This window comes from Schistocerca cancellata, chromosome 2, assembly GCF_023864275.1.
Source record: "Schistocerca cancellata isolate TAMUIC-IGC-003103 chromosome 2, iqSchCanc2.1, whole genome shotgun sequence".
Lineage (NCBI taxonomy): Eukaryota > Metazoa > Arthropoda > Insecta > Orthoptera > Acrididae > Schistocerca > Schistocerca cancellata.
Window position 1 is genome coordinate 943,591,961 of NC_064627.1, and position 15,930 is coordinate 943,607,890.

Here is a 15,930-nt window from a genome sequence, read left to right on the forward strand (position 1 = left end):
CCATTGATGCTCTACAACATCTCAATCCGGCAGCAGAATTAGCAGTTTGTATCTCACCAGTAAAGCCTTTTTAAGCTGATATACAAATATGACTGTTACTTTACTGTGATCTTGGAACTCTTGGTTGTATGTGTTGATTTATGTTGATTCTTGTTTTGTTCATTGGTACTGATTTGAACTGCTCATGTTACTTGCAGCTTTATAGTTTTCTCGCTACTGTGTTTTTGGCGCTGAACTTTATGTTCATCTGGGTTTCCACATGCTAAGTGGTTCATGTCAGTAACCTGTCTAGTCTATCAGGCTATGACAGTAACATAAATTTGTTGTAATCAGCTACTGTACTACTAATGTAACATGATGCTGATTGTGTTATATGTATGTCAAATACATATAACATTAAATTTATAAAGTTTTTACCTATATAAGTAGTGCCTTTTTTTAAAAAAATCAGAGTTTTGTAGTACTAATTTCATAGAAAATAACTGATTTGCGTCATTGTAAACAAAAAGAGTTGAAAAATTGCGCAATGTAAGTCTGTTAATGGGCACTGGAGAGTTCTCTGAATGGAGTGAAGTCTTCAGTAATGTTCCAGATGGATGCACAGTAGATCCATTGGTACCTATACATTTGAATGACTACATTTATTATAAAAATTGAAAAAAGAAAAAGAAAACAGACTTTTTGTAGGTGATGAAAGTACTACAGTGAATCTTTCAAGATGTGCTGCAGCGAAGAAAAGAGTAAATAATACTTTTTAAAGAGCTGACAGTTTCCTGCAAAGAGTTTCATCCCTTTTTAGGGAAAGGAAGAACTTAAACTGAAAGTAACATATTCTGAAATTTTTTGACTGACTAGGTTTGACAACCTTTGTATTTAGTGTCATTGGATATCTCTGAGGAAGTCAAATCACTAATTTAACAAATTTGCCTGTTGTAATTTGTTAATGTTTTGGGGAGTAATATGCTGGTGTAAGCAATTTGTCGAAAAGTGTGTACTCGAAGTACGTTTGTGCTCAAAATTAACAGCAGTATCTGTAATCAAATATTAAATAAAGAAATAATCTTCATTACTGTTTATTGAAGCTGTTATTTATTCAGAAATGACTGAGTTTTGCTACGGTAAAATTTATGAACATTTGCCTCATGGTGGTGCAAATTGCATGACTGTCAGCAAGTTAATTTTGTTAGCTTTAAAAAAAAATTTCCTTGGTCATTATTCCTGTTCTGTCGATGAATTTGTATTTGTAAGCTTGAAGCACAGGTAGCACAAAAGAATAACTTGCTTACCACTGTGGTTTCTCGGTTTTCTTCAGCTAGATTGATTCATGGTGTACTTTCGGTTACCCAGCCAAGTGTTCACCCCTCCCTCACCAGAACAGTGGAATTGACAAGTCTGTTGGACAACTGAAAGCATGCTAATAATTTGGGAACTGTTGCTTGTTAATTTAAGTATTTTAACTGTTATATGTACTCAGCTCTATGTTACATATTTGTTTGTAGATTTGCAGCATTATCCCTGTATGAATTATGTTAAGGAATACGTTAACTGGCTACCTTTCAACATGTATTGGTAACTAATGGTATTCATGCAACATATTAATGTGATTCTTTTTTAATGCTGTTATCATTTATATTTTTGTGTCGGATATCTCTCATTTCATCGTATGGTTAACTTCCAGTGGGTGCCGAAGTCTCAGTGTGGTTAATTTGATGTGATATTCTGTCATATACGAACACTTTTCTATTACTTCTGAAACATATTTTTTCCTCCTTTTCTTTTCAGGGCTGTTGTTGAGAGTGGTCCCATGCAGTTAACTGAGTGGCAAGCAACACTTTTACAGGTAGCAATTGTTCCTTCAACAGACGAGATACTAAATGAGAAAATAATTACACTTCTTTTAAAGTCTGGTAGTGGATTGTCATCTAGTGCAAAATTTGGACAGTTGCTGATTACTGTTATACAGAAAATTGGTCCTTCATTGTCTATTAATAAACGAGAATATCTTGCAGCTGTTTTGGCTGAGCATAAAACTGTGGCTCGTAAAATTGGGGAGAAAGCTCTTAAAGCTCTGAACTGAGTGTTAAGAAACAACTTTTAAGTGTAAATTTTTTACAAACAGATAAAAAAAGTTCCTCCTAATTCATAAAATATGTTGTTCACGACTGATAAGATCCACATACAGTTATACTCAACGTTATTTTCCAATAAAAGGAGAGCACAACCCCCCAGGTTTCAGGACAACATCCCATCTTCAGGTGCATCTGAAAAATTACAGCCAAATGTGGTAACTATACATATTGTCAAACCCTAAGGAAACCAATAGAAGATTAGTAACATTTTAAAGAGGATACCACAATATGTACAGAATATCCATACAAATCAACTAAAAAGGAATAATATAGTGATTCTCCAGAATTTATTTATTTACTTGTCATTAGCCAACATTTGTTGAAATAGACAGTTTTGACATTACATTTGATAGTGAATCTAAAATTGCAAAACTATGTTCATTCAGATTACATTACATGAGGATAAAAGAGTTATTCTCTACATTATAATTCCTTAACATCATAGTTACTCTCTACTACTTTCCAATTCCTTAACATCATTGTTACTCTCTACTACATTCCAATTCCTTTACATGATAGATACACTTATCAATGAACAATTTGTGCAGATGCTTCTTGAAGGCATCACCTTGTAGGTCTTTCAGTGATGGTGGTAACTTGTTATATAATTTTAATCCTGTTTGTTTAAACCTATTTTGGACCTTAGACAGCCTAGTAAAGTCTACATCAAGATTGTTTTTATATCTGGTTGTGGGGCGGCGGGTGGCATAATTGTTAATGTTCCTATTATTTATTTAATGCTGTTGTTTGCCGTTCTCAACACTGGCTCTCTAACTACAATATTGGCAACCAGAAAGTGATTAGCAAAACGTGAAGCCTGTAATTAGAATTCCTAGTGCCCACTTCATCTGAGAAATACATTTATAGCTACAGCTTATAGCTCTGAGGAATTAGGAGATTATCTGGGATTCATAATCAAAAACCATTCTCTCTAAAATGTTCACTATATTCTGAAAGTCACAGACCAAAAAGAATCCACACAATCCAACTACCAGAGCAGTTCAGAGTCTAATGCGCTGATGCCACTATAACTGTTCAAATTAAATGTTTAAGTGAATGCTCACCATAATTTGATGATAATGTTCTTCAAATGCCACACTAATAATGGTAGAATGTCTGTCCTGCGGCGGCACGTGAAAATACGACATACGCAAACTAAAGATAGATCATTAACGTCATCCCAAAATTAACACTTCACTCAAAAACGATTTCATGGTTACGCGTATCCCGAGTAACTTATTACTGCATCTGAGGCTGTTTATATCAACGGTACCGACGCGACGCGACGCGACTCCCGGCACAGGTGGTGCACTAATCAGCGTCTGAAGAGAACTGTGGCCTTCCTTTCTCTCGTGCAGCGTTCTTACATATAAAGCCGCGGTGCGGGCGGCTAAGGAAACACCTGATCAAATCTGCTCTCCCTACCAGCCACTGGGCTAGTAATGCACCACTTTAAGTTATCGAATAAATCATTGCTTCCTTTGTTGATGGCCGATGAAGCTTTAAATTTAACTGTGCAATCAGCACACAAGTAAGTAATCATAATAAAAGTCTGACGTGGCTAAGTCAAATATTTTGGGCGACAGAATTAATTTAATTACACCACATGCAGCAGACGAGCTCTGAACTTGCCCTTTGGAGATACACTATCGCTATAGTTTCATAGTTATTCAGTTGAAACTTCTCACATCTTTATGATTATAGCGGATCTCCCTTCTACTTAAATTTAAATATCCTAGCTTTATTTATTCGCCTACTTAATGTATCTTGCTTCCTTAATTTTTAAGATAAAAACCAGAAAATCATGAATTTCAACTAAAATTTTAATTTGTGAGATCCAGACTACTGTTTCTACTAAATTATTATGCAAAATAAATCTAAATATCGATTTTTAAGTTTTTAGCTCTTTTCTGTTGCGCCAATGATTTTTACAGAAAAACGTCCAAATTTCGAAAATGGTTAAAGTTATTGAACTGATATTCAACACATATTGATTTTGTATTACTCCTGACATGCTAGAAACGTTTCAGGTTATTTACTTCATTTTAAAGTATTGTGCAATATTTATGACGTCAGAACTAGTTACAGCGGACTAGGCTGGCACACAATGGAAAGACTGATGTGAATTTTATAAGGCGTGAGTAGGCTGCTTCCCTTCATCGTATCATGTGAATGAACATCTGTTCTGGAAGGTAAGGTATGTATTTGTTTTTTTTTTCTTTTTTTTCTTTTTTCTTTTTTTTTATGGAAAGAAGACACATTTTTATATACAGAGAAGGTAATGTTAAGATGTTAAATTCCTTGAAGTGCTTTCGACATGATTCTTGGCTTTTAATACCTGTAATTACTCTAATTGCTTTCTTCTGCCACATGAACAGTGTCTGAGCACCAGATTAGTTGCCCCATAATTTTATTCCGTACTGTAAGTGAGATTCAAAGAAGGCATAATAAGAAGATAAAAGTTGTTTTCTGCTAACTAATGTTTTTAGTTTCCTTAACAAAAAGACTACTCTAGATAGTCTGCTACATAACAGTTCCGTGTGGGTGTTCCGTGTTAATTCGGGTCCAGGTGGATTCCTAGAAGTCTTACAGAGTCAGACTCATTTAATTTTTCCTGTAGATTGTGCAAGAAGAAATACATAGTTTGTCTTGTTATTGTGGAGCCATATGACAGTCTTTTCAAGCATTACTTTTGTTTGTTTCTTCACTTACTCCAATTTGTTATCTGAGGTAATCAGGGTTGTGTCGTCAGCATATATTATTGACTTGTGAAGCATGAAAGTAGGCAAGTCATTCATGTATACCAGGAAGGGGAAAGGTCCAAGCACTGAGCCGTGTGGCATGCCTCTTACAACTGGTAGAGCATTTGATTGCTGGCTATTTACTATAGCTACCTGAGTTCTGTTTGTCAGGTATGATCTGATTAGTGCCAGTTCGTTATTTTTGACAGCATAGCACTTTAGTTTATTTATTAGTATTTCATGGGATACCGTATCAAATGCTTTACTCAGATCTAGTAGCACAAGTGATGGAATTGTTCTCGAAGTCATCAAGTATGTCTGTCACAAGAGCTTCTACTGCATTTATTGTAGACAATCCTGGCCTAAAACCAAAGAGCGAGGAGGAAAAAAGATTATGTTCAGCAAAGTAGTTGCAAAGTTGTGTTTTAATGCAGCATTCTATTATCTTGGATAATATAGGTATGGGGGATATTGGATGGTAACTTTCAGGTGTTTTTTTTTTCTCCTTTTTTATGGATTGGGATAACAATAGTAGCCTTCGGGACCTCAGGAAATTTTCCAGCTGTAAAAGTACTATTGATCAGAAAGGTAAGAGGGACAACAATAATGTCAATTATTTGTTTCAAGGTGGTGTTGGAGATGCCATAGAGATCTTCACTGTACGAGCCATATAGGTTTGTGACGACTTTGTTTACAGTTTGGCAGGTCACCTGTTTCCCTTTAAAGGATAAGTTATTTAGATCAGTAATGTTGTAGGTAAAACTTTCAGAAGTTGCATCATCTGTTGCAGAGGTAGCAGTAGCTTCGAACTTAGTACTGTTAACAAAAAATTCATTTGATTTTTCTGGCACTATTGGAATTTCTTGTCTGTTTTTATGATTCCCTGCTATTTTGTTTATTACCTGCCACGCTGCTTTGCATTTGTTTCTGGAGTTTTCAATGAAAGCATCTCTGCTTTGCTGTCTGTATTTCAGTCCTATATTTCTTCCAAGGCTTCTTTATACCTCTGCTTTGATTCTAGGTTACCAGTTTTAGCCATTTTATGTAGGGCAATAAGTGTGTTTCTCAGGTCATGCAGTTCAGGAGTGAACCAGTTGTGCTTCTTTTTTCTATTTGGTACACCATCTATTTTCATCTTTTTGATTATTTGTGGGCGACAGTTTTGAACTAAGCTCGTTAGTATGTTCGTGAACAAGTTAAAAGCATTATCGTTGTTATTACAATTATATACTCTGTCCCACTCAAGTTCTGATAATTTTTGCCTTAACTTTGTAATGCTGTCAGGATATAATAATCTGATCATCTTAATGTGTTCAGGTTGTTGAGTAGGATGGTTTTCACAGTTTACCATTAGCCATAGGCTGTCATGGTCAGATAATACTGGATTCATCACTCCATACTGACACTCGTCTTTTGTCAAATTGGAGATTATGTTATCTAGGCAGGCATCTAATCTGGTTGGCTTGTTATTTATACAGTAAAAGTTGTTAGACCTTTACATGTTTTGAAAGTGGGTGACAGTTGGTGTTTTTAGTCGTATGTCTATATTAATGTCACTAATGTATGCTATCTTATGGTGTCTCTATTTTACCAGCAGGTACTTATTTAAAGTCTCCATTTGGTCAATAAACTGATGAATATCAGAGCTAGGGATGCAATAAATAGAGATGATCACTAATTTAAGTTTGGGAAGCAATAATGCAGCAATTTCAAAAAGTTGCTCTTTGCAAAAATGATCAACTTTTTGTGCTACATATTCAATGTTAGAGTTTCTCTTTATAAAAATAGCGACTCCTCCATGACTACTTTTGGTTCTACAATATGAGCTTGCTAATTCAAATCCTTCTGGGTTATACAGAGCAATTTCAGCTGGTGTGAACGAGTGTTCATTTACACAGAAAACATGGCCTGGGTTTGAACTTAGGAACACATCAATTTCATCTATTTTGTGTTTGATTGATTGTACATTTAGGTGCATAATTAAAGTTCTGTTTACGAGAAGGATAGGCAAAGAATTAGATGCTTCTATATTTACAGTTTTTGTGGCACTGGCTGAGGGATGATAGTCCATAAAAAAATCTTCACTGCAGCTACTCACATTCTTACTGCTTGTAGATAAGCAAGTGACAGCTCTATAGTTCCTCGTGGCTGTTGATGTGGCTGTATCCGCAGTTCTAGCTGGTGCACTGCTGTTGTCCTCTGTTGTCCTCTGTTGAAGGGACTGCTGTTGTTGATCTTACACAAGGTTTGTACCACCCTAGTTCTCTGACTGTCTTTTGGGACTTAATTTTAATTAGTTCACTTATCAGTTTTCCTAATTTGCACTTTCCTTTACTATTCAAGTGAAGTCCATGTCTGGTGAAGCATGTTCTGTCAGGTGAGCTGACATCTATTAGTTCCACATTACTGAAAATCTTACATGTGCTCTTGAGTTTACCATTTATTCTATGAATTTCTTTGTTTATGGGTGAGTATTCAGGCAGGTTGTCTCTGTGGCTGAAGTTCACAAGTATGATATTTGTGTTTGTTAGGAGTAATAGAAGTCTCACAAGCTGTTTAACCCTTTCTTTACCGAATTTCGAAGTTTTAAGGAGGGAAAAAAAAAAATATATATCTTTTGCCTTTACAAATGTCTGCTTGTGTCTGTGTATGTGTGGATGGATATGTGTGTGTGTGCAAGTGTATACCTGTCCTTTTTACCCCCTAAGGTAAGTCTTTCCGCTCCCGGGACTGGAATGACTCCTTACCCTCTCCCTTAAAACCCACATCCTTTTGTCTTTCCTTCTCCTTCCCTCTTTCCTGACGAGGCAACCGTTGGTTGCGAAAGCTAGAATTTTGTGTGTATGTTTGTGTTTGTATGTTTGTGTTTGTTTGTGTGTCTATCGACCTGCCAGCGCTTTTGTTTGGTAAGTCTCATCATCTTTCTTTTTAAATATATTTTTCCCACGTGGAATGTTTCCCTCTATTTTTTATATATATATATTTATATATATATATATATAGTTATAATAGAAGGAAACATTCCACGTAGGAAAAATATACCTAAAAACAAAGATGATGTGACTTACCAAATGAAAGTGCTGGCAGGTCGACAGACACACAAACGAACACAAACATACACACAAAATTCAAGCTTTCGCAACAAACTGTTGCCTCATCAGGAAAGAGGGAAGGAGAGGGAAAGACGAAAGGATGTGGGTTTTAAGGGAGAGGGTAAGGAGTCATTCCAGTCCCGGGAGCGGAAAGACTTACCTTAGGGGGTAAAAAGGACGGGTATACACTCGCGCGCGCGCGCACACACACACACATATCCATCCACAAATATACAGACACAAGCAGACATATCTGCAGACAATTAAAGACAGACATATTTAAAGAGTCTCTTGGTCTTTAAATATGTCGACCTGCCAGCACTTTCATTTGGTAAGTCACATCATCTTTGTTTTTTTATATATATATATATATATATATATATATATATATATATATATATTATTATTATTATTGGTGTTTTGCCCTTAAAGAGCGCATTTGGACTAAACTACATGGCCAGTTCCTTTTGCTGCCTTCCTTGCTGCCCAAACTTCCCTCATTCGCTCGCTGTGTTTCTGTTTCCGGTCCTCTGTCCATGCTTCTTGTCGGCTTCGTGTCTTCGGCTTCATCTTGATTGCCTTTTTGGTTGCCCATATTTCTTTCATCTTCTGGCTGTGATCTTGCTTTCGTTCTTCGGTCCATTTTATGCCTGTTCGTTTGTCGCATTGTATCTCATGTAGTTTACTTTTCTTAATGATGTTTCTGAACTTTATTCTGTCGTTTATTGTGTCTGCTGTTATGTTGAGCTGGTTCAGGTCGTTTTCTACCTCTGCCACCCATTTGTTGTTTCTAGTGGTTACCCAGTCAAAGATCTGTTTGGTCAGCCTGTGTGATGGCATTCTGTATAGGTGTCCATAGAATTGTAGTCTGCGTTTTCTAATCTTTTCTATGATTGTCTCCGTATGTTTGTACAGTTCCTCTGTAGGTTTCTTGATCCATATTCCATTGTTGTTAGTTGCGCCAAATATTTTCCTAAGTATTTTCCGTTCTACTTTTTCTAATTGTCTGAAACGTGTATGCCCTCGGATTAGCGTGGTCTCTGCTGCATATAGTGCCTCGGGGAGCACCACCGTGTCGTAATGGCGTAATTTGGCTTTTTGTGAGATAGACTTCTTGTTGTAATGATTCCACACTACTTTGTATGCCTTGTCCAGTTTAGTCTTTCTTTCTTCATTTGAGTCTCTGTTATGTCCACTCATTTGTAGTGTTTCACCGAGGTATTTGAAGTTTGCTGTTTTGTAAATCGTGCCATACTTTGTGTTCAGAGATGAGAGTTTCTTTGTGCTCATAAACTGTGTCTTTTCGTAAGAGATCTGTAGTCCAGTTTTGGAAGCGATTTCGTGCAGTTTTTCAATAGCGTCTTTTGTTTCCTTTATACCTTTCGTGACAATCGCCAAATCATCTGCAAAAGCCAGGCATTTAATCTGTAGGTTTCCTAATGTTATCCCCTGTTGTGATGTTTCCCATTCTTTTATGACCTTATCTAACACCAGATTGAAAAGGAGAGGTGAGAGGCCATCGCCTTGTCGGACACCTGTGCGAATTTCGAAGGGCTCTGATAGTTCCCCACAGAACTTTACTTTGGAGGTCGTGTTGGTTAAAGTTTGCTCTATGATAGCTCGTGTTTTGTTGTCTACTTTGTATTCTGCTAGAATTTTGAAGAGAGTTTTCCGGTCGATAGAGTCGTACGCCTTTTTGAAGTCAACAAAGGTAATGATTAGGTTCTGTTTGTGTTGTAAAATCATTTTCAGATTCCAAATTTGTTCCGCACAAGACCGCCCTTTACGGAAGCCTGCTTGGTATTCCCCAATCAAGTGGTCGGTTTGGCATTCTAGTCTGTTCAGTAAAGCTTTAGAGAGGATCTTGTATGTGACCGGTAGTAGGGATATTCCTCTGTAGTTGTTCGGGTTAGTCTTGTCACCTTTTTTTTGTAGTGGGTGTATCAGGGCAGTTTTCCAGTCGTCAGGAATTTTCATGGTTTTCCAGATGTCTTCCAAGATCCTGTGGATGTCTTTGGTGAGTTCTGGGTCTTGTAACTTCCAGATTTCCGCGATGATGCCATCTTCTCCTGGTGCTTTACGATTCTTGAGTGACTTTATTATTTCTTTAACTTCTTCTAGAGTTGGAGGTTCACTATCTGGATTGTATGTGCTCGTTTCTGTCATCATTTCTTCCATGGGGGGGTCCGTGTTGAGCAGTTTTTCAAAGTACTTTGCCAGAATGTCACAATTGTTTTTGGTATTGGTTTCTAGGGTTCCATCCGGTCTTCTGAAGCACAAGTTGGGTGGTTGATATCCAGTCATATTTTCTCTGAACGTTCTGTAGAAGTTTCTTGTATTGTTCTTCATGAAGTCCGATTCGATCTCTGTCAGTCGCCGTTTGTCATACTGTCGTTTTTCACTGCGAATGATTTTGCTTGATTGCTTCTGTGTTTTCAAGAAGTTCATCCAATTCTCTTGGGATTTATGGCAACTAAATTTTTTCCATGCACTGATTCGTTGGTCAATAGCTTGGTCACATGTGTGGTTCCACCTACGGTGTTTCCGTGTTCGTGGTGCTTGTGCTAGTTTCATGGCCTCTCGGATTCTTCGTGAAAGTTGTGTCCAGTCTGTCGTTTTCTCCATTTTAATTTTGTGTAATATTTGTGTCTGGTTTAAAGTAATGTATTCTGGATCTGGTCTAACAATTTTGTTCTTCTGGAGCTTTTTCTTAGGCAAAAGACGAATCCTGATCTGTAGTAGGTGGTGGTCTGAGTCGAAGTAGCCTTTACGGGTGTCTATGTTCAAAATTTCTTTTTGTGAGTCTTTCTGCACTATTACGTGGTCGATTTGTAGTTCTTCCTTTCCGCTGGGGAATTTCCATGTGGTAAGTTTTCGTGTTGGTTTCTTGAATTTTGTTGACATAATGGCGAGGTCGTGGCTTTTGCAAAAGTCTATCAGATGTTTTCCGTTTTTGTTGGTGTCCTTGTGTGGAGTATGTTTTCCTGTGATATGTCTGTATATCTTTTCTTTTCCGAGTTTGGCGTTGAAGTCTCCCAGTATTATTTTGACTCTATGTGCAGGAATTTTTCTGATAGTTTCTTCCATTGTCGTCCAGAAGTCATCAATTTCGTCCGGGTTTTTCCTGTTGTAGTCATTAGTTGGTGCATGTGCGTTGATTATTGTGTAGGATTTATTGGCTGATTTCACTGTGATGGTGCTGATTCTTTCGTTTGGTGACGAAAAGTCGATTATGCTGTCCGTGATGGACCTGTGTACTGCAAATCCTGTGCCAAAAAGCCTTAGGTTTTTCAGTTGTCTCGATGGTTTTCCTTTGTATATTCTGAAATTCTCCGTGTTGAAATGGTCTTCGTCTGTGAATCGTGTTTCTTGCAGTGCACATATTTTGATTTGAAATTTTTCGAGAGTGTCTGTCAGTTGTTTCATCTTTCCTGTCTTCATCAGTGTGTTCACGTTGAGTGTGCCGATGTAGTGTTTGCGTTTGGTCTTGAGGGAGTTTGAGAAGCTCCGATTCTTCTCATGATGTCCGTGAGCCCCCGGAATCCGATGCTCACTACAATCCCAGTCTATTGACTGGGGCCCGGGGTAATGAGATTTTTCTCGTTGTACCATCATGATGTTTAGTAGTTGGATGTATGGCATGCTGCCGAGTACAACCTGACTTTCCAGATCAGGAGGTTGGTTGAGGCCGCCACTGACATGTGGAGCAGACGCCTTTTGTAGCCGCCCACTGTGGGAACAGACGCTACTAGTAGTTTTGGTCCGCCCCGAGTATTTCATTTCCTCGGTACCACCTATATCTAGGAGGCATTCCCCTATCCGCCACCTGGGGAGGCGCTCGGTTGCGGGTCTACTAACCGCCCCGAGATATATATATATATATATATATATATATATATATATATATATATATATAATAGAGGGAAACATTCCACGTGGGAAAAATATATTTAAAAAGAAAGATGATGAGACTTACCAAACAAAAGCGCTGGCAGGTCGACAGACACACAAACAAACACAAACATACACACAAAAATCTAGCTTTCGCAACCAACGGTTGCCTCGTCAGGAAAGAGGGAAGGAGAAGGAAAGACAAAAGGATATGGGTTTTAAGGGAGAGGGTAAGGAGTCATTCCAATCCCGGGAGCGGAAAGACCTACCTTAGGGGGAAAAAAGGACAGGTATACACTCGCACACACACACATATCCATCCGCATATACACAGACACAAGCAGACTGCTTGTCTGCTTGTGTCTGTGTATATGCGGATGGATATGTGTGTGTGTGCGAGTGTATACCTGTCCTTTTTTCCCCCTAAGGTAGGTCTTTCCGCTCCCGGGATTGGAATGACTCCTTACCCTCTCCCTTAAAACCCATATCCTTTTGTCTTTCCTTCTCCTTCCCTCTTTCCTGACGAGGCAACCGTTGGTTGCGAAAGCTAGATTTTTGTGTGTATGTTTGTGTTTGTTTGTGTGTCTGTCGACCTGCCAGCGCTTTTGTTTGGTAAGTCTCATCATCTTTCTTTTTAAATATATTTTTCCTACGTGGAATGTTTCCCTCTATTATATATATATATATATATATATATATTCATCAAAAATAATCTTGTGGTAGCATTGAAAATGGTTCATCGGGATTTGTATCACTCATTGGTAATTTGACACTCTCGGGTCTCGCAACCTAATACCGTCGGGGTCGAAGTAGCAAGAGTTGACCAACAGAGGCCGACAGGAAAGAAGAAAGCAGAAGTCTGACACAAGTGAGTGGAAACAATGCCAGACTTAGCTAAGGGCCTATGTGGTTGCCATCCGCATACTCCCAAGAACGGAACCCCCTGCGGGTTTTCTTTATTCTCCCTAAAATCCAATTCCCTTTATAAATTTCTCGTCAGTCTCCATCGCAGCTTGCTCATCTTTTATCTTTTTGTTGTAGAATTGTAGAACATGTTTGGACCTCAAATGTAATGAAGTATTTTAATTAATTTCTTCTGCTTCGATCATTATTGTAGGTAATGAAGTATCTCTAACATCTATCTTATATCTATACCTAACATAATTACTTCCTCCATGAAAATTGGCAACGTTGATGAAATGAAACCCACCTCATATGTTTCTCACTTGACATACTGAAAACCACAGGTTGACAAAGTCGAGTAGATGTACTACTTCTCGATTTCCGAAATACCGATACCAGGTCTATGCTTATTATAAAAGTATGACACTGGGGGAGTGGGGCAAAACTTGTGACTGGACTGAGAATTTTTTGATAGGAAGCAAACAGTAAGTTATCTCTGATGCAGAGTCACTGACATATGTAAATAAATTCGGGTGTGTAGTTGGAAAATGCATTGGGATCCTCATTGTTCGTATTGTACTTTCGTGACCTTGTCGACAGTAGTAACCTCAGACTTCTCGTGAATGATGCTGTTATTTGAATGCTCCTTAACATCAGCCTGCTCCTGGTGGTTGTGCTAATCCTGTCCCAGGTCCTTCCCCTGCCACTGCCCCTACCTCTGCGATGGCTGTGGTTGCGGCTCTGGCTGCTCTGTGGAGATGCTTCTCCGAGGGGTGCCGCCGTTCTGGTAGAGGAGCCCTAGGTCACCGTCGGCTCCTGACCCTCTGGCTCGATGGCAACAGTCTCCCTGGGCAGAAGGGCTGTCATGTTGCCCTCTTCAAATCAAGGTACATTTGCACTGAAGTCGGTGCAGCAGCGACAGCCCAAAAGAGTATCCACGCCCAGCATGATTTTCTCCTTCCAGCCTCTGATTACGTCAACACGGCCGACCATGTTCCTGCTCGCCACTGCCATTTGTGCGTGGTGGAAGACACCTACCACCCTTCGTTGATGGGGCAAGACCTCAGCTACGTGCACGCCCAAATCCTAACATTCGATGAAGGCTGACGGGATGCTCGTCATTTTAGCTCCTGTATTCATGAAAGCCCGCATACGGCAGCTGAAGACCAACCCTTCGAAGTACGGCCCAGGCAGAGTCACTGACATGTCTAAATAAATTTGAGTGTGTGGTTGGAAAATAAATTGGGATCCTCGTTGTTCATACTGAACTTTAGTCGCCTCGTCGACAGCAGTAACCTCAGACTTCACGTGGATAAAAACTTGAAGACAGAGCAGATGTAGCATCTTTAAAGAATGACACAACTCTAGCAGAGAAACTTGTACATGAATGCAAATTATGTGATGATTATTTAGAGGAGAAGTTTGAGACACTGACACAGATCATATTTGATAAGACAAAGGAACAGGTGAAGGGAGAAACAGATAATGTTCAGAAAGAGGTACGTAAACTTAACTTAAAAAATTCTTTATGTCGTCCCTGGACACTCCTATTAATTTATCACGGTACGGAAATGGTAAGTGGCTTTTAGGTGATCTAATTACGTCTGGTAAATCTGCTGGTTTTGTCCAATATAATGTTTTGTCTAGGAAGCGTTCAAAGTATTGGCGTAATGTCTCTTTCTTCAGGTTGTAAATTTCTGGATTGTATACTTCTCGTTTTAAATTTTGCTGTTCTGGGATTGACCAGAATTCCTCAAGAAATGCTTTTTCAAACCGCTGAAATGTTAAACATTGTCTTTTCATTGCTGCCCCCCACTTAGCTGCTCTTCCATGTAACAAATTTGTAACATATCGAATTTTATCAGCTTCTAACCAATGTCTCGGGAAAATACCGTCAAAAGAGCGGATGAAATGAATCGGATGCACTTTGTCTTTGTGTTCACATAAAATATCTGAAAGTATCCATGCCTTACTAATGTTTCATCAGCTATTCCCGATGGTATTATGGGTCCTGCATTTTGTGTCAAACTTTGCATAGTATGTGGTGATGTCTGATAGTAATTTTGATCTTGTGGTAGCATTGAAAATGGTTCATCGGGATTTGTATCACTCATTGGTAATTCTATTTTCGGCTGTGTGCTGGGGCTAGCATTATTCGGATTCTCATTTGTTTTTTGGTTGCCTGTTATGGGTTTTGGTATCACTGACAAACTTGGTTACTTTTTATATGAAGACAGTAACTGTTCTCGAAAGAACAGAATACTGTTGATGACCATGCAGCTTTTCCCTGGAATAAATGATGACTAACTGAAACCATCAGCTGCCGACAGGTGTTGTCGATATACCTCGATATGGACAGCTGAAAATGTGTGCCCCGACCCGGACTCGAACCCGGGATCTCCTCCTTACATGGCAGACGCTGTATCCATCTGAGCCACCGAGGACACAGATGAATAGTGCGACTGCAGGGACTTATCCCTTATGGATTACATGCTTCCTGTGGGACTCACATTCCCAACTGCCCACAATTCTACATATGTAATGTACCTTATAGACATTTGCCCATTCACTCATTACTCGCGCACGCTTTGGCGATTTCCGTAAGAGTTTGGGCAACCTGTGCACATTCGCACAAATGGAGGTCAATGGCTGGGTTGCCCTTAACTATATATATATATATATATATATATATATATATATATATATATATATATATATATATATATATGAAGACAGTAACTGTTCTCGAAAGAACAGTTACTGTCTTCATGTATATAGTTAAAGGCTACCCAGCCATTGACCTTCATTTGTGCGAATGCGCACAGGTTGCCCAAACTCTTACGGGAATTGCCAAAGTGTGCGCGAGTAATGAGTGAATGGGCAAATTCACTCATTACTCGCGCACGCTTTGGCGATTCCCGTAAGAGTTTGGGCAACCTGTGCACATTCGCACAAATGGAGGTCAATGGCTGGGTTGCCTTTAACTATATATATATATGAAGACAGTAACTGTTCTCGAAAGAACAGTTACTGTCTTCATGTATATAGTTAAAGGCTACCCAGCCATTGACCTTCATTTGTGCGAATGCGCACAGGTTGCCCAAACTCTTACGGGAATTGCCAAAGCGTGCGCGAGTAATGAGTGAATGGGCAAATGTCTATAAGGTACATTAG

The 15,930-nt window shown here is 38.8% G+C and overlaps 1 protein-coding gene across 3 annotated transcripts in view; it reads left to right on the plus strand.

Annotated features, from left to right (window-relative positions):
• LOC126148860 (uncharacterized) overlaps positions 1–2,406 on the plus strand; it is a 98,546-nt gene extending 96,140 nt beyond the window's left edge. For all 3 annotated transcript variants that reach the window (XM_049915782.1, XM_049915780.1, XM_049915781.1), the window contains one exon: positions 1,783–2,406. In XM_049915782.1, the coding sequence (XP_049771739.1) occupies positions 1,783–2,077 (295 nt within the window). In that variant the 3' untranslated portion in view covers positions 2,078–2,406. The remainder of the gene's footprint in view (positions 1–1,782) is intronic.
• The last annotated feature ends 13,524 nt before the right edge of the window (positions 2,407–15,930 follow it).